The 19,380-nt window shown below is 39.1% G+C and overlaps 1 protein-coding gene across 16 annotated transcripts in view; it reads right to left on the bottom strand.

Annotated features, from left to right (window-relative positions):
* The window catches only part of NEK10 (NIMA related kinase 10), a 312,063-nt gene that overhangs the window by 83,952 nt on the left and 208,731 nt on the right, over positions 1 to 19,380 (bottom strand). For all 16 annotated transcript variants that reach the window (XM_067005874.1, XM_067005868.1, XM_067005869.1 and 13 more), the window contains 3 exons: positions 11,722 to 11,905; positions 11,540 to 11,626; positions 10,006 to 10,060 (listed from right to left, as the gene is read on the bottom strand). In XM_067005874.1, the coding sequence (XP_066861975.1) occupies positions 10,006 to 10,060; positions 11,540 to 11,626; positions 11,722 to 11,905 (326 nt within the window). The remainder of the gene's footprint in view (positions 1 to 10,005; positions 10,061 to 11,539; positions 11,627 to 11,721; positions 11,906 to 19,380) is intronic.

Genomic DNA, 19,380 nt, shown 5'->3' with positions numbered 1-19,380 from the left:
CGTGCCGCGGAGCGGCTGGGCCCGTGAGCCATGGCCGCTGAGCCTGCGCGTCCGGAGCCTGTGCCCCGCAACGGGAGAGGCCACAACAGTGAGAGGCCCGCGTACCACAAAAAAAAAAAAAAAAAAAAAAAAAAAAAAAAAAAAAAAAAAAAAGTCTACAAATAAGGCTTCTCTGGTGGCACAGTGGTTAAGAATCTGCTTGCCAATGCAGGGGACACCGGTTCAAGCCCTGGTCTGGGAAGATCCCACATGCCATGGAGCAACTAAGTAAGCCCTTGCACCACAACTACTGAGCCTGTGCTCTAGAGCCCACAAGACACAACTACTGAGCCCACATGCCACAATTACTGAAGCCCACGTGCCTAGAGCCCATGCTCCTCAGCAAGAGAAGCCACTGCAATGAGAAGCCCACACACCCCAGTGAAGAGTTGCCCCCACTTGCCACAACTAGAGAAAGCCCCCACACAGCAAGGAAGACCCAACACAGCCAAAAATAAATAAATAAAATAAATAGAATTTTTTTAAGTCTACAAATAACAAATGTTGGAGAGGGTGTGGAGAAATGGAAACCCTCATAAACTGTTGATAGGTATGTAAATTAGTGCAGCCCTATGGAAAACAGTATGGAAGTTCCTCAAGAAACTAAAAATAGAATTACCATATGATCCAGCAATTCTGCTCCTGGATATATATCCAGAGAAAACAAAAATACTAATTTTAAAAGATACATGCACCCCAATGTTCAAAGCAGCACTACTTACAATAGCCAGGCAATCCTAGTGCCCATCAACAGATGAATGGATAAAGGAGATATGGTACATATATATATATGTATATATTTATATATACTTGTCTGTAATATACACATGTATGAACATTACACAGCTATAAGAAAGAATAAGAGTCTGCCATTTGCAGCAACATGCATAGACCTAGAAAATATCATGCTTAGTGAAATAAGTCAGACAGGGAAAGACAAATACTGCATGATATCACTTATGTGGGATATAATATATAATACTAATGAACATTTATGCAAAACAGACTCACAGATGTAGAAAACAAACTAGTGATTACCAAAGGGGTGCGGGAAGAATGGAGAGGCAAGCTAAGGATATAAGATTAAGCAATAAAAACCTACCATGTATAAAATAGATAAGCAATAAGGATATATTGTATAGCATAGGGAATTAGCCATTATCTTGTAATAACTTATAACGAATTACAAGCTACTATGCTCTACATCTGAAACTACCACAATATTGTAAATCATCTATACTTCAGTAAAAAAGATATTTTGTTTAAAGAAATGGTGTGACTTCATGCAGAATTCTTAAGCCAAAACAGAAATTGAAGCGCTGAATATGAGTGTTAGCCTACTACTTTCACCTTAGCTGACTACTACATGTAAGGTGGCAATTGGAGGTATTAGCTTTGTAATTTTTTAAATCAAGTTTTCACTGATTAATTCAAGTGTGAGGTAAATTATTTGGATAATTATTTTGTCAGAGTGCTGGTCATGAAGCAGATGGAGTCTAAAATTTTGTGCCTCACAAAATTCTTTTAAATATATCTCTGAACTAAGGAAATAATTTCACATGCATTGTAAGTGCATCACATCATTTAATTAAATTATGAAAAGTAGTCAATAGTATTTGATGCTGATAGAAAGAAATATTTAACCTTATGAAATGAGAGGTATGGCTTAAAACATTAAGATGATGCAAACACACCATCTGAGCTCACTAGCATTTTACAGCTTGAAAGTCTCTTTCAGGTGGTGACGCTCATAAACATGCCCCGCATGAATAAGTGACATTATGTCGGGTTGCCTTCTCCTGCTCATTAAGGTCTTTTTAATGTTAATGGAGTTGGTATCACTGCAGGAAGGGGTCATAGTGCTCCTGGGGCTCCAATAACAGCTAGAAACTAACAAACAATAAGCCAGGAAATTTTAGAACTGCTGTAGAAAAGGAATACAATAGTCTGATAATTGTTTTTGTAAGCTGCTTGACTGTGACTTTGGCTACTAGGCCAGGTTAATTATGGCAAGCAGTGATTAAGAGTACTTATTCAATTAAGTGAAACTAGATCTGGATTATTAGAAACTGGATTATTAAAAAAGAGTGGGTGGTCTCTATTCTCTATAGCTGCAAGTCAAAATAAGCAAGACTTCTGCTAAGGGAGGCAAGATCTCTAGGTCCTGAGATCACACAAGGTCTTTCCAGTCACATGTATGATACTGGATGGTCACAAATGCCCACAATCATCTTTATACACAAAGACTAGAGTCAGGCACACATCCTTGAATACAATTATGCATACATTGATTCATCAAAGAAGCTGTGAACCACAGGCATCTCTGATACTGCAAACATCCGATGTCTCAAACCAGCCTGTCAACTGTACACTGTTGCCTTGGCAACAGGATGCAAGGATGCATGGCAAAATCTTACTGCCTGAGCAACAGGGTCTTAAAAGGGCTTAAGCTGTTGACTGTGGCAAAGGATGTAGGTTCAAGCCAGGAGGTGAGGTTTTAGTCCAATTACAGAGACAGATACAGAATTTATGCTAAAACAGTCATACATCTATTAATTGACAAATATTTGTGGACTGGCACCTATGTGCAATACACTGTGCCCTGGGGAAGGCAAAGATGGACGAGGCATAGTCTGGTATGTGCCAGCACACAGTAATAAATATTAATTGATGAATCAATGGATTTTATAGAAGGTCATAATACAATAATCAAAGCTTACTGGGACTTTAGTGTATGTGACAAAGAGGCTGAAGCTCCTGTGTGTATTACCAAATTCCATTATACAGGACAATTTATTTGTAAACTGAAATAAAATGCTATGATTTATTGAATTAGAACTATCAACATATATATCAACTGAGTGAGAATACAAAACCCTGACAGAAACTGGTAAGGCCAAGCCTATTTGTAATTTTCTCCTAGCAAGTAGTAATGGAGGCAGGAGATTTTTACATCACTTAGATAATTGAAAATGATTAAAGTTGGAAATTTCAAAGAAAGTCCTAATTATTGAATTTTTAATTGCTTTTTTCTTGACACAGACATTACCTCAGCTTTTGGCTAACTCTGTCAATGTGCACAAAACATCAAACAAACATCAACAATAAGGATATTTATTTCATATGATTGTTTCAAAGTAGATAATATTTTGTGAGAGTTTGACCATGAAAAGTCAATTCCATTTTCCCTCTTACTCCTTATGATTTCAGGGATGCAAACATCAAAATAAAAGATGATTTCCACAAATACTATAATTAACTTCAACATGTGAGTTCAAATCTCTCAAACTGGGAATGCAAAAATGATACAACCACTCTAGAAAACAGTTTGGCAGTTTCTTAAAAAGTTAAGCATACACCTACCATATGACCCAGCCATTTCACTTATAGGCACTTACCCCAAAGGAAAGGAGTATGTGTCCATACAGACACAAATGTTCATCACAGCTTTATTTGTAACAGCCAAAGAGTGGAACTCAAATGTCCATTAACAGATAAACGGATAAACAGCCCACGGCATATCCATACAATGGTATACTACTTAACAATAAAAAGGAATGAACTATTGATACACAAAACAATATAGACAGATTTCAAATTAATTATGCTGAAATTAATTATGCCGACTGGAAGCAAGTCCAGACAAATGAGAGTAAGTCCTATTTAGTCCCATTCATATTAAATTCTAGAATGTAAACTAATCTACAGTGCAGCAAGCAGATCAATGATTGCCTGGGGTGGGAGTGAGGAGCAGAAGTGAGGGGCACAACTGGGCACAAGGACACTTCTGGATGGATACATCCACTCTCTTATTGTGTTTTCACAGGGATATGTATACTCAAAACATCAAATCTCACACTTTAAATAGGTGTAATTTACTTTGTGTGAATTATACCTCACTGAAGCTCTTAGAATAAAATAATTTCTCACATTCTCATTCAAGAAAGTTATTCATATAGACATCACAAGATCTGTGTGCATTCATTAAAAACAATATAGAAAAATACAAAATTAAGTTAACTTTCGTCTGCCTTTTGTTACTTACTAAATGAAACTTAAATGTAAGTCAGATTTAGTTATCTCATGGTTTTGTATCTTCAGGACAGCTAACTAGTTAGCCCTTGAGAGAGTATGAGCAATTGAAGTTAAAGCAGATACTTGGTGACCACTCAGACTAATAAACATCTGGAGGAGTATCCCAAGTGACACTCTTATTTATGACTCTTTAATTACATGTAAAGAATAAAGATGTAAAATCAAATCTCTATTCTAGTAAACCAAAGGAATAACTAAAATCAAATTATCCTTAGTGAATATACTTGTAGTTTTTTAGGGAATGTGGGTCAACTGGAGGTTCCCCATGGGTTACTTCTGTAATATTAAAAATGCTACACTGACATCTTCAGGTCTTCTAGGGGTCCAGGAGAGCCCTGGAATGGCTGCTACACGACAGCCTGGTGGGAGAGAGTTAGTATCTGGAGACCTGGTAATGGAGATTTGGAGACTCACCTCTGCTGCAAATGAGTGAAAGGCTGCATTTCCAGAGCCAAGGAATGGGGCACTCTCTGCTGATCTAATATCTCAGCTCTGAGTTTGGCTTTCAGGACTTTTGGTGATTTGGGGATGGAGGGCTGAAATATGGGAGGAGTTTGGCAAGAAAAGGAGCCCAAAGGAATTATTTTCTGGCTTCAAGTGAATTCTGCTAAATAGTTCATAGAAGGAACATGGACATCTAAGAGTTGGAGACTCTTTCTGGGTCTTGCCATTAATTAATGTAATTACATTATATGTAATTACATTCCTGAAAAAAGTTTTATCATCTGATGATGGGACGGCTTGGATCACACCACCAGGATGCCTTCCACTTCTAATATCATGTTTCCTTTCACCAGCCTTGAGAATTAATAACCCTCTGAGGAGGCAGGAGCTGCCCTTTCTAGTTTCATTTGCTCATGTTTTGTACATTTGCCTAGCCCAGTTGCTCAAGAAAGTCTACCTCAAGTTATTAGGGAGGTACTTTGGATCTTTAGCAGGCAATTGGCTTAAATCTAGCTCCTGATATCTGAGATGACCAAAGTTGTGAGTTTATGCTTAAGCTTTCTCTGTGTACCACATAGCCAGGACCATGTCTGTCTGAATTCTAAACTCTGGACACCATGCTCAGATCAAGTAAGCACCTCTCTGTGGCTTTTTCTTTTGGGGACCAACTCCCTTGTTTTAGGAGCCAATAAGGAGCTCTTGGGAGAGCTAATCAGGGTCTCATTGTAACTCTTCTACCATTTAATATGTGGCACAAAATAGCCAAAAATATCTGCAGGCTTGATTTTCAATTGATTTTTATTATATTTTGTAGCTCTGCTATTTTCTTTTAGGTTCTAACTTTTGATTTAGCTTTTAAATATTTTGCAGGAGAGGTTTACAGTTAATATTCCTAAACCAAGAGACCCAGGATAATTCTAAACAAATTAGATTGCAAATAACTTTAGCCTTATTCAGTGCCTTTTGAAGAAATTATAAATATATTTTAGAATTGTCTCCTTTTAATTCGTTGAAGCTCTGGGGAATACCTGGAAGGAAGTCAAAAAGTTATTAATTTTCTCTCCTCTTAGTTGGTTTGAATCACGGGCTTTTGTCATTTATTTTCTTCTCAAGTCTGCCTTTGTTCCCCCTCCATTGTTAGTTCCTTGAGAGAAGAGAGCTTGCCTTAAACCAACATGTGGGGGCTTCCCTGGTGGCGCAGTGGTTGAGAGTCCGCCTGCCGTTGCAGGGGACACGGGTTCGTGCCCCGATCCGGGAGGATCCTACATGCCATGGAGCGGCTGGGCCCGTGAGCCATGGCCGCTGAGCCTGCATGTCCGGAGCCCGTGCTCCGCAATGGGAGAGGCCACAACAGTGAGAGGCCTGCACACCACAAAAACAACAACAACAACAACAACAACAACATGTGTTCCCTGATGGGCATGTCATACTGTCCCACACATGGCACAGCTTTGCACATGTTATTTTAGCTCAGACCTTATTCACCTGTTTACTTATGAGTACTCCTGCTGATTCATCAACCTCAACGTCTGGACCATCTTCCATTTTCTGCCTGTTTAACTTGGTCATTAACCCCAAGTTAAAGGCCACTCTGTACTATCTCTCTTTCAATGAGACTCAGATTGAACTTCCTTTTTCTGATGATTCTAGTTTACCCAATTTGCTAAAAATGTTTAGATAATGATTAGGTTTTAAAAAGCATTTCAAGCTCTAATACATATGTTTCCTTTGTTTGTAAAGAGCTGAACTCTTGCAAACAAGCCAATTTTCCAAGAATCCTTTTAGAAAAAAAGAACTATATTTATTTGGCAATGCTAAGATTCCTAAATTCACCTGATTGAAAATTTCCATCTTAATATAAAATTATATTAATTAGGGAGTTCACCCATATGTCATAATTTATTTTTGTACTAAAATAATTGTTTTGCATCTCTTCTATATATTTATGCAACTTTGTATCACTGAGTAAAACATCCAATCACAGAGGAAAAACCTTTTGATAATGTTTTTAAAAATATAAATAATCACAAACCTTAAAAGGGAGTAGTTAGATTCCAAAGAGCACTTGTTAGTTATTTGAGAAGAACACATGGAATATTTCCCCATGCAGGCAGTGGACAGATTTCCAGACCAGCTCACAAAAGTCTACTGAATTCATGATGTGGTAGAGAAGCTCTGGTGCCAGAGTTGAGGAGGACATAGCCACTCCATGGTGCCGCTCAGACCCCCAGCTCCATGGCCAGGCTCACATCTCCCACACCTGTCCCCTCACTTCCTGGGCTGAGCAGGCAAGAGCTCCTGTGTGTGTAGAAGCAGAGCTGCTGGATTGGGGTGGGCATCCAGAGATGAGAAGTTGGAGAGGTCCCTCAGGATTCAATGATCCTTCTGGTATATTATGCAGTCTGATAGGTTTCCTTGGGTTTTGTTTCTAGTGACACCAGAAAAGATTTAGGAAGTAAAAAGGCTCCACCCGAACCCTTCCTGACCCTCACTTGGAAAAGATAAAGTTATCAGTGATGTTGTGTATTTGACTAAATAAAACAACAACAAAAAATATTTTCTATGTGAGCCTTCCTTTGCCACCTAACTGAAGCCCTCAAGATTTCACTAGGCAGGTTCTTCATTCTGAAATTCATTTCCCTCATGCTTTTCTTGGCACCCTCAAACCCAGCAGTGATTGTGGTCCCATTTGGACTGCTAGGCATCCACACCTGCTCCCTGTGGCAAGGCCCCTGAGGGACCCAAAGGGGCTGCCAGTGAAGGGGCTCAGACCTCTCCACAGCAGGGAATAGGGCCTGATCCAAGCCAGGCCAACCCAACTCTGTTGCAGGACACTGGATCCTAAGAGAGGTGACACAGAGACAAAGCAAACAAGCTGGGAGCTCATTCAGGCCTGCATTAGAGCCTTGACAAGTCTTCCAGGAGTGCCTCCTCCAGACATCAGGGGCTGACCTGGCTCGTATCTCTTCATAGGTTGATTCTACAAGTTCCCTAATTATGTGAGTCCTTGAAAGCCTTCTAATGAACCCTCCCGCGGCATAAGTCAGCCAGAGTCAGGTTTTTTCCTGCATCCACAAATCCTGACTTGTAAAGCACTCCCACTTACACGTGGCCTGGCCTGCACTGCTGCCGTAGACCCAGAGCTGCTGGCAGCCCTCTGCCTGTCCCTGCTCAGTCCCCTGCCATCTCAATCCTGGCACTTTGGGCTTCCCTGGTGGCGCAGTGGTTGAGAGTCTGCCTGCCGATGCAGGGCACGTGGGTTCATGCCCCGGTCCGGGAAGATCCCACATGCCGCAGAGCAGCTGGGCCCGTGAGCCATGGCCACAGAGTCTGTGCGTCCGGAGCCTGTGCTCCCCAACGGGAGAGGCCACAACAGTGAGAGGCCCATGTACCGCAAAAAAAAAAAAAAAAAAACCAAAACAAAAAAACCAACCAACCAACAAACAAACAAAAAACCCATCATGTCAATCCTGGCACTTCCCAGTTGATCACACTCCTCAGACTAGACAGTCCTCTCAGCAGTGAGCTGGAACATCATCTAATAAAGAGAAACTGAGGCAGGATGTAGATGGGCTCCAGGCTAGACATTTACAACCCGCCTCCTATTCACACTTCCTGGAGCAAAAAAAGATGGGCTCCAGGCCAGACATTCACTACCAGCCTCCTGTTTACATTTCCTGAGGCAAGAGACAAATGGGCTCTGGGCTACATATGCATGACCAGCCTCCTGTCTACATTTTGAGATCTACACTTCAATATAAGAAACCACAACAGGAATAGGGTAAATAACTAGACATTGGACAGTTTTATGGCAGGAACAAAGAGGGGTTAAACCCTGTTAGAAGATCAAGAAGTCACACATTTCCCATCTTTTGAAGAAGGAAAACACTACACGTATGCAGCAAGGCTCCATGGGGTCAAAAAGGCAGGGGAAGCCAGACCATAATGTCTTGCTCTTTTCCCTCCCAGACACCCTTGCAATGAAATCCATCTTGACTGAGGTGTGTTTGCATACAGAGGGGAGGGTCCTGAGACAAATTAGCCATGGGGTCAAAGCAAGTCGATTGGCCAAGAAGACAAAGGCCCAGAAGACTGCCCCCTTATAAAGGATTTAAACTTCCCAAAGGCAGGACTTTTGCAACTCTCTTGCTGAGTTCACCAGTGTGTCTTTCCACATGTACTCTGCTTTTCTAGTAAACACTTTACTTTCTTCTATATCTACTGTCTCCTTGTCAGATTCCTCCTTACAAGGCAGACAAGGACTGGGGATTTAGACTCTAGCTGCTGTCCCTGTGGTCTAGTGGTTAAGATTCCTGGTTTCCACCCAGGTTCGATTCCCGGTCAGGGAACTAAGGTCTCACTTCCACCTGCTGCTCACTGCAAGCTATCGCTCACTGCTGTGTGTGTCCAAAATCAAAACCACAAAGTATAATCTTCCCTAATATCCCTCTTCTCTGCATCTGTAGCTTAATTTTATCTTTGCCTCTCTTTCTTCAGACACAATTAATGGCTATCCCTCAGGCCTGGCTTTCTAGCTCCAAGCTGCTCTGAGATTGGGAACTATCTTCAATCTCTCTTCTCCATCAGCTGCTTCTTCTCAGTCCACTCACCCCACAGTCATCCTGATTCTAGAAGGCCCTTTTCCACAAACATTCCCCACCAGCTCACGGTCAGCCCACTCCTTTCTTCAATTGCTCTCCATCTCTGCCTCTGTAACCTTCTAAAACTACCACGATCAGGCTTCCCACCACCAGCCTCACCCAAGGCCATTGAATAGCTCTTATGAAGGTTACCAGGGACTTGCAAAAGGCCAAATCAAAGAGTTTCATTTTAGTTCTTAGCTCAAGAGACAACTATTGCAGAAACTGCTAGTCATTCCAAAATAACAATTCCTTCTTTTAAAACAGAATCCTCCAAACATATTCATTCTCCCTTGCAGCTAGATGTGGCCACTGCTCTGTGAGCAGAAGGGAAGAATACAACGTCTGGGTCACATCCGTAAAACGAAGGGCATGTCTCTACTTCCCATCCCACTTCCTGCTGGCTGGATGTGGGTGTGATGTGATCCACATTTGCCACATTTGCAATGAGCATAAGACCTATACCCAAGGGGTGTAGAAAAACAAGGTGTAAGGAGCCACAGCTCCAGATGCTCTCATGAAGCCCTACCTCCCTGGGCCACCCTTGAGCTCAGAGAGACTAACTGAGTGGCTGAGGATCACAAAGCCAGACTAAAACCCAGGCCCAAGCTTAGTGCTCTTCCCAGTACACTCCTTGGTAAAGTACAATCAGTTATGGGAAGGTGGGCTCCAATAGCCTCTGGTACCACATGCTCATATAACTGCTGTTATCAGGCATCAATTTAGCCACCAAAAGCTCAGCTCTGCAGAATCTAAAAATATTTCTAGGAGCTCAGTGTCTACATACCTTGTTTGAGATTGTCTTTCTCTTCCTGAAGCACTAAAACTTCTCTTTAAAGTGACTGAAACAAGAAAATAAACATAACTTCACATTTTCCTATGGCAAATCTTTTATTTATTCACCCATTTGTTTGTTTAAAAAATATCTAACCAATTGTACCTACTGTAAAGACTGTCTTCATTTATTATAGCATCAGCAAAATATAACATTGCATATTACTATTTACTTGACAGGTTTGTTTAAAGGTCTTTTCTCAAAGAAAAGGTGCTAAATAAAGAAACTCCATTGTTAGTAGCTAAAAAGTTCAAAAAATATCTGTGTCATAATCATCCTAAACCCCTTACTAGAAGTAACCACATGCAAGTGTAAGGGTCCAACTTTCCTTTATCACTTCTCCACTGATCCTCCCTACCCTTGTTACTGGGGATACATAATATCCCATCATCTCAAAATTCATCTCAAACAGTTAGTAATTAATTGCTTCTAGAATTTCCTACATATGTTTAAATGCACAAATATTTTTACTGCATAATATTCATGTTTTCCCAATCACAAATCAAGACATTTTATTTAGCAGGCAGGAATTTATAGGGAAAACAGAACAGAGTGTTTGAATTTGGGATTGCCCCAGAAAATCTGGAACATCTATTCTCCATTTTGATGGACCAATTAACTTTGGAAAGGGACAAAGAATGGAGCAAAATCCTTAGAGTTACTCTGATCCTTAGGGACACTATTTTAAACCATTTTTAATGAAATTTTCACAGTACAGTCATTGATGAGAGGGGATTATTTAGACTTAATTTATTTCAGAGTATTTCTACCTATCTTATTTAATATTCCATCAATTTACTCTTTTAAAAGAGTTATTCTTTTCTTTCCATTTCCTATTTTAACTGATCCTTTATTTCAATTTCAGATTTTTTCAGGGAATTGAATCCTATCTTTATGTGAGGAAGATTCTCTAAATTTTATCTGTCTTTACTTTCTCATACCCCAGTCTGATTTTTTTCTTTTTACTGTTTCAAATTAAGAGTAAAGATGAACATACTTACTGAATTTACATAGCATTTTTTCATAATTCTAAATGATTAAAACATTTATTTACTTTAGTATTTTAAGGAAAATATATCCCTTTATATTAATGTAAATAAAATTGTACAAAACTTAGTCTACACCAAGACTAATTTCTTCTCCAGGTTTCTAACCTCTAATCAACAGACTCATGAAAGGTCACTTCCATTACTCCTGTGTTTATTTAGTCTGTCTCCATATAAGTTATCTCCACTTCCCAGTTAGAATGTGCATTTGCTGGAAGAAATAATGAAACTGTTCATTTGACAGTAGGCGATGGAAAATCACAGTGCCCGTTGGTCTTTGGGCTCTGTAAGAGTGACAGACACAACTGTCCTAATTAGCATTACACCTGGGAAACAAACTACTCATTTATGTAAGTGTGATGACATCTACTTGACTCCCAAGTATGATTCCCATACCTCTACCTGCTGGAATCCCACAAATTGGTAAAAAGAAAGCTTACTGAATGTAGATTCCTTCAAAGGGCTTGAACTGGAGCTGCTGGAGTTATCCAAAGTGTCCAATTCATCATTGAACTCTGAATATATATCTGCACATTAATAAAAAAAAATAAAGAGCAAATGAACCTTGAAATAGAAAGGAGTCAAGAGTTCATTCATGTTGTAACCCTTTCACTAGAAATACCTTTCTCAATATTTTCCAAGTTGAAGTTATCATCTGACAAGATTCCAGCACAGGCTCGGTCTTCGTCCTTATCACAGGGGGCCTGGAAGCCCTCAGGCGGCAGGTCTGTGTTTTCTGAAAGCTCACTTTTCAGTCTTCCTGCTCCATTGCTGCTTCTACTCAAGTTTGCCTTCTCAAAGGATTCCTGAAAGAGAAATTCAGTTTGTAATACCCACTTCTTTCCTTTCTTCTGCAGGACTTAAAGCTCATTAGAATATATATTAAAATGACTAAAATATTATTACAAATATTTGTGCTGAAATGGCATCATTAGTTCCACCTATACATATGCTATAGAATTCATTCAGTCCATAACTACAAAAAGTGGGTCTGCAAGCTACCACTGGACAAAAAAAGAATGGACGTGGCAAGATGCTGAGTAACAAAGGTCTGTGCAATCTGATGAAAGAAAATGTAGCACTAAGGAATAGAAATGTAGAATAATTCTGGAGGTAGGTGGCCAAGATGGAGGAGTAGAAAGACCTTAAGCTCACCTTCTCCTATGGACACACCAAAACAACAACTATTTACAGAGCAACTATGGAAGAAAAAGACTGGAATCTAACAGATAATATCTTCTACAACTAAAGATATAAAGAAGGAACCACAACGAGACAGGTAGGAGGGGCAGGGACACGGTAAGTCAAGACCCATACCTCTGGGTGGGTGACCCTCAAACGAGAAGATAATTACAATTGCAGAGGTTCTCACCAAAGGGCAATGGGTCCAAGCCCCACATCAGGCTCCCCAGTCCAGGGGTCCTGCACCAGGAAGACAAGCTCCCAGAATATTTGTTTTTGAAGGCCAGCTGGGCTTACTTTCAGGAGAGCCAGAAGACTGGAGGACACAGAGACTCCACTGTTATATGACACACACAAGAGTTCACACACTCCAGTACCTAGGGAAGAAGAAATTACTTGAAAGGAGCCTGGGTCAGACCAACCTGTTGATCTTGGAGAGTCTTCCAGAGGAGAAGGAGGCACGTGGAGCTCCCCTGGGGACATGGACATTGATGGTGGTCACTTTGGGGAGCTTGTTCTACCATGTGGACACTGTTGTTGCAAGCACCACTGTGGAGTCATCCCTCCAGCTTATCAGCACCAGGACTGGCCCCACCCCTGCCCACCAGCCTGTAGGAGCCAGTGCTGGGAAGCCTCAGATCAAGCAGATAGTCAGGAGAAGACATAGTTCCACTCATCAGCAGGCCAGTTTCCATAAGATGCCCTGAGCCCACAGCTGCCATGGAACAAGGCCCTGTCCACCAGAGGGCCCAGAAACCAGCCGCATACACCAATGCACAAGCACTAGACCAGGGACCCTCAGGTCTTCCAGCCAGCTACCCTGTGATCTGGTCCCACAAACTAGTGGGCAGATACCAGTACCACGACCACTGCAACCTTACAGCCTGCCTTGTCAGGACCCAGCCAACCCATCAGCAAGCCTACATCAGCCCTAGGATCTCCTGGGCCTGGACCCTGCCCACCAATAGACCAAAACCAGTTCTGAGAAATCTTGGGCCCCTAAGCCAGCTACCCTGGAATCCAGCCCCACTCACCAGTGGGCCAGCAACAGCTCTGAGAAACCTCAGAACCCACAGCCAGCTGTGTCAGGAATCAGCCCCAAGGCAGGCCAACACTAGACATGGGAACACAGGCTCCACAACACCCACCCCAGGACCCACAGCTCCACCACCAGTGGGCCATCACTAGCCATGTCACCCCCAGCAGCTCAGCAGTCAGCTGTGTCATGACCTGGTCCCAACAACCAGCAGCTGACAGGCAACCAACTAGACCAGGGGCCAGCCACACCTACCAGAGCACTCACAGTAGTCAGCCTGCCACAAAAGAAGACCCATGCAGCCCACATAGGGGGCAACCCTAGAGCACATAGCTCTGCTGACAGAGGGGAGTGTGCTGCCGGGATGCATAGGATGTTTCCTACAAAAGGCTACTTCTCTAAAGTCAGGAAATTTAAGAAACCTACCAAATACATAGAAATAAAAACAGAAAACTAGACAAAATGAGGTGACAGAGGAACATGTTCCCAAAGAAGAAACATGATAAAACCCCATAAGAAGAACTAAGTGAAGCAGAGAGAGGCAATCTACCCAATAAAGAGTCCAAGGTAATGATTGATGGTAAAGATGATCAAAGAAGTGAGGAAAAGATTGAACGAACAGAGTGAGAAGTCAGAAGTTTTAACAGAGTTAGAAAATATAAAGAAGAACCAAACAGAGATGAAGAATACAATAATTGACATAAAGAAAACATTAAAAAGAATCAACAGTAGATTGGATGATATAGAGGAACAGATCAGTGAGCTGGAAGACAGAGTAGTGGAAATCACTGAAGCTGGAGAGAAAAAAGAAAAAAAAAGGAATGAGGATATGTTAAGAGACATCTGAGACAATGTCAAACATGCTAACATTCACATTATAGGGTATAGGGGTACCAGAAGAAGAAGAGAGAGAAAGGGACAGAGAACATATTTTAAGAACTCCCTGAATCTGGGAAAGGAAATAGGTATCCAGGTTCAGGAAGCACAGAGAGTCCCAAACAGGATCACCCCAAAGAGGACCACAACAAGACAATTGTAATTAAAATGGCAAAAATTAGAGATAAAGAAAGAATATTAAAAGCAGCAGAAAGAAAGCAAGAAGTTACATACAATGGAACTCTCATAAGACTATCAGCTGACTTTTCAGCAGAAGCTGAAGGCCAGAAGGGAGTGGCATGATATAGTTAAAATAATGAAAGGGGAAAACTTACAACCAAGAATATTCTACTTGGCAAGGCTCTCATTCAGATTTGACGGAGATGAAGAGTTTTACAGACAAGCAAAAGCTCAAAGAGTTCAGCATCACCAAACCAGCTTTACAAGAAATGTTAAAGGGACTTCTCCAAGTGAAAAAGGCCAAAACTAAAAACAGAAAAATTACAAAAGGAAAAGGCTCACTGGTAAAGGTAAATATACATGTACGAAGATAGTAGGAAGGTTAAAAGACAAAAGCAATAAAAGCATTTGGTCAGCAATAAGTAATTAAGGGGTACACAAAACAAAAAAGATGCAAAATATGATGTCAAAAACAGAAATCATGATGGGAGGGAACTTAGACTGCAGGATTGTTAAAATGCAATTTAAATTGAGATCAACAACTTAAATTTTAAAAAGTGTATATCTGTGTGTATATATATGTGCATACAGCTATATATAAACCTCATGGTAATAACAAAACAAAAATCTATGATAGACACACACAAAAAAGAGAAAAGAATCCCAACATAACACTAAAGATAGTCCTCAAGCCACAGGTGAAGAGAACAAAAGAAGAAAGAACACAAAAATAACTACAGCAACAACCACAAAACAACAAAATGGCAATAAGTACAAACCTATCAATAATTACTTTAAATGTACATGGACTAAATGCTCTAATCGAAAGATACAGAGTGGCTGAATGGATAAACAAGCAAGACCCACATATATGCTGCCTACAAGACACTCATTACAAATCAAAAGACACACACAGACTTAAAGTCAGGGGATGGAAAAGGTATTCTATGCAAATGGAAATGAAAAGAAAGCTGGAGTAGCAATAATTATATCAGACAAAATAGAATTTAAAACAAAGACTGTAAAAAGACAGAAGAATTTTACAATGATCGAGGGCCAAAAAGAAGATATAACAATTTTAAATATATAAGCACCCAACATAAATACCTAAATACATAAAGCAAATATTAATAAACATAATTAGAGAAATTGACAGTAGCACAAGAATAGCAGAGGACTTTAACACTCAACTTACATCAATGGAGAGATCATCCAGACAGAAAATCAATAAGGAAACACTGGTCTTAAATGACATACTAGACCAAATAGACTTAACAGATATACATAAAACACTCCATCCAAAAGCAGAAGAATACACATTCCTTTCAAGCATACATGGAACATTCTCCAGGATAGATCACATGTTAGGCGACAAAATAAGTCTCAGTAAATTTAAGAAAAGTGAAATCATATCAAGCGTATTTTCTGACCATAATGTTTTGAGACTAGAATCAACTACAAGAAAAAAACTGCAAAATACACAAACACATGAAGGCTAAACAATATGCTACTAAACAACAAATGGATTACTGAAGAAATCAAAGAGGAAATCAAAAAATACTTGTAGACAAACAAAAATGAAACACAGCAGTCCAAAATCTATGGGGTGCAGCAAAAGCAGTTCAAAGATTGAAGTTTATAGCAATACAAGCCTACCTTAGGAAACAAGAAAAAATCGAAAAAAAACCCACCCCAAACAAAACCTAACAAACAAACAACCCCCCCCAAAAAAAAACAACAAAAATCCCAACTTAACCATACATGTAACAGAATTTGAAAAAGAAGAATGAAGAAAACCCAAAGTTAGCAGAAGGAAAGAAAACATAAAGATCAGAGGATAAATAAATGAAATAGAGATTAAAAAAACAAGACAAAACAATAAAAAAGATCAGTGAATCTAAGAGCAATTGTCTTGAAAATATAAACAAAATTGATAAACCTTTAGCCAGATTCACTATGAAAAAAAATGAGAAAAAGACAGAGGGTTCAAATCAATAAAAACAGAAGTGAAAAATGAGAGCTTACCACAGAAATACAAAGAATCATGAGAGTTCTATAAATGATTGTATGCCAATAAAATGTACAACCAAGAAGTAATGGACAAATTCCAAGAAATGTAGAATCTCTCAAGACTGAACCAGGAAAAAATAGAAAACATGAACAGACAAATTACCAGTAATGAAATTAAAATAGTAATAAAAAAAATCCAACAAACTAAAGTCCAGGACCAGGTGCTTCACAGGTAAACTCTACCAAACATTTAGAAGAGTTAGCACCTATCCTTCACAAATGATTCCAAAAAGTTTCAGAGAGAGGAACACTTCTGAACACATTCTAAAAGGCCAATATCACACTATACCAAAGCCAGACCAAGATATAATAAAAAAGACTACTGACCAATATCACTGATGAACATAAATGAAAAATTCTCAAGAAAATATTAGCAAACTGTATTCAACAATACATTAAAAGGATCATACATCTTCATCAAGTGGGATTTATCTCAGGGATGTAAGAACGGTTCAAATCCACAAATCCATCACTGTGAAACACCACATTAACAAAGTGAGGAACTCACCAAGAAGGAAAGAGAGAGGACCCAAAGAAAGAAAATAAGAAAATGAAAGAAGAGAAATAACAACTAATACCACAGAAATACCCCCCCCAAAATAAAATAAAACAGAATACTATGAACAATTATACGTTAACAAATTGGACAACCTAGAAGAAATGGAAAAGTTTCTAGAAACATAGAGCCTGTCAAAACTGAATTAAAAGGAAATAGATAATTGGACAGACCAATCACTAGAAGTGAAATAGAATCTGTAATAATAATTTTAAGAAAACCTCCTTGCAAACAAAAGTCCAGGACCAGATGGCTCCACTGGGGAATTCTATAAACATACAAAGAAGAATATATACCAATCCTTCTCAAACTCTTCCAGAAGACTGAAAAGAAGGGAACACTCCTGCAGTCATTCTATGAAGCCACCAAAATCCTGATACTAAAACCAGACAAAGACACTACCAAAAAAGAAAATTATAGGCCAATATCTTTGATGGATATAGATGCAAAAGTCCTCAACAAAATATTAGTAAACCAAATCCAACAACATATAAAAATCATTTTTCATATACCATGATCAAGCTGGATTCATCCCAGGGTCACAAGGATGGTTCCACATATGTAAATCAATCAATGTGATACACCATTATCAACAGAAGAAAAGACAAAAAACCACATGATCATTTCAATAGATGCAGAAAAAGCATCTGATAAAATTCAACATCCTTTCATGAAAAGTACTCTCACCAAAGTGGGTATAGAGCATAATTCAGAATAATAAAAGCTATTTATGATAAAAATACAGCCAACATAATACTCAGTGGTGAAAAGTTGAAAGACTTCCCACTAAATTCAAGGAACAAGACAAGGATACCCACTCTCATGACTTCTATTCAACATAGTATCAAATTTCTGAGCCACAACAGTCAGACAAGACAAGGAAATTAAAGGTATCCAAATTGGAAGGGAAGAGGTGAAATTGCCATTATATGCAGATGATATGATGCAAATACACATATAGAAAACCCTAAAGACTCCACACAAAAATTACTAGAACTGATCAATGAATTCAGCAAGGTAGCAAGATACAAGATTAACATACAGAAATTTGTTGCATTTCTTTTCACTAACAATGAAATATCAGAAGAAGAAAGTTTAAAAAAATTCCTTTTAAAATTCCACCAAACAAACGAAATAGTACTTAGGCATAAACCTGACCAAGGAGGTGAAAGACTTATATCCCCAAAACTATAAAATATTTTTAAAGGAAATTGAAGATGATTAGAAGAAATAGAAAGATATCCCATGATCCTGGAATGAAAGAACTAATATTATTAAAATGGCCATTCTACCCAAAGCAATCTACAGATTTAATACAATCCTTATCATATTACCCATGACATTTTTCAATGAACTAGAACAAATAATCCTAAAATTTATATGGAACCACAAAAAGACCCAGAATTGCCAAAGTAATCCTGAGGAAAAAAGAAGAGAGCTAGAGGCATAACCCTCACAGACTTCAGACAATACTACGAAGCTACAGCAATCAAAACTGCATGGTATTGGCACAGAAAGAGACATATAGATCACTGCAATAGAAGAGAGAGCTCAGAAATAAACCCATACACCTACGGTTAATTAATCTTTGACAAAGGAGGCAAGAAAATACAATGGAGAAAAGACAGTCTCTTCAGGAAGTGGTGGTGGGAAAGCTGAATAGCTGCATGTCAATAAATGAACTTAGAACATATCCTCAAACCATACACAAAAATAAACTCAAAATGGCTTAACGGGTTAATTATAAGACATGACACCATAAAACTCCCAGAAAATAACATAGGCAGAATACTCTTTGACATAAATTATAGCAATATTTTTTTGGATCTGTCTCCTAAGGCAAGAGAAATAAAAGCAAAAATAAACAAATGGGACCTAATCAAAGGAAACAAAACAAAAAGACAACCTACAGACTGAGAAAATATTTGCAAATGCTGTGACCAAGAAGGGAATAATCTCCAAAATATACAAACAGCTCATACAACTCAATATCCAAAAAACAAACAACCCAATCAAAAAATGGACAGAAGACCTAAATTGACATTTCTCCAAAAAAGGCATAGAGATGGCCAAAAGGCACATGAGAAGATGCTCAATATTGCTAATTATTAGAGAAATGAAAATCAAAACTACAATGAGATATCACTTCACACCAGTCTGAATGGTCATCATCAAAATGTCTATAAATAATAAGTGCTGGAGAGGGTGTGGAGAAAAGGGAATTCTCCTACACTGTTGATAGGAATGTAAATTTGTGCAGGTACTATAGAGAACAGTATGGATGTTCCTCAAAACACTAAAAATAGAGTTGCCATATGACCCAGCAATCCCACTCCTGGGCATATATCCAAAGAAAACTCTAATTTGAAAAGATACATGCA

The sequence above is a fragment of the Kogia breviceps genome, chromosome 10 (genome assembly GCF_026419965.1).
Source record: "Kogia breviceps isolate mKogBre1 chromosome 10, mKogBre1 haplotype 1, whole genome shotgun sequence".
Lineage (NCBI taxonomy): Eukaryota > Metazoa > Chordata > Mammalia > Artiodactyla > Physeteridae > Kogia > Kogia breviceps.
The sequence above is the reverse complement of the archived record's forward strand: the minus strand, read 5'-3'. Positions and strand labels throughout refer to the sequence as shown.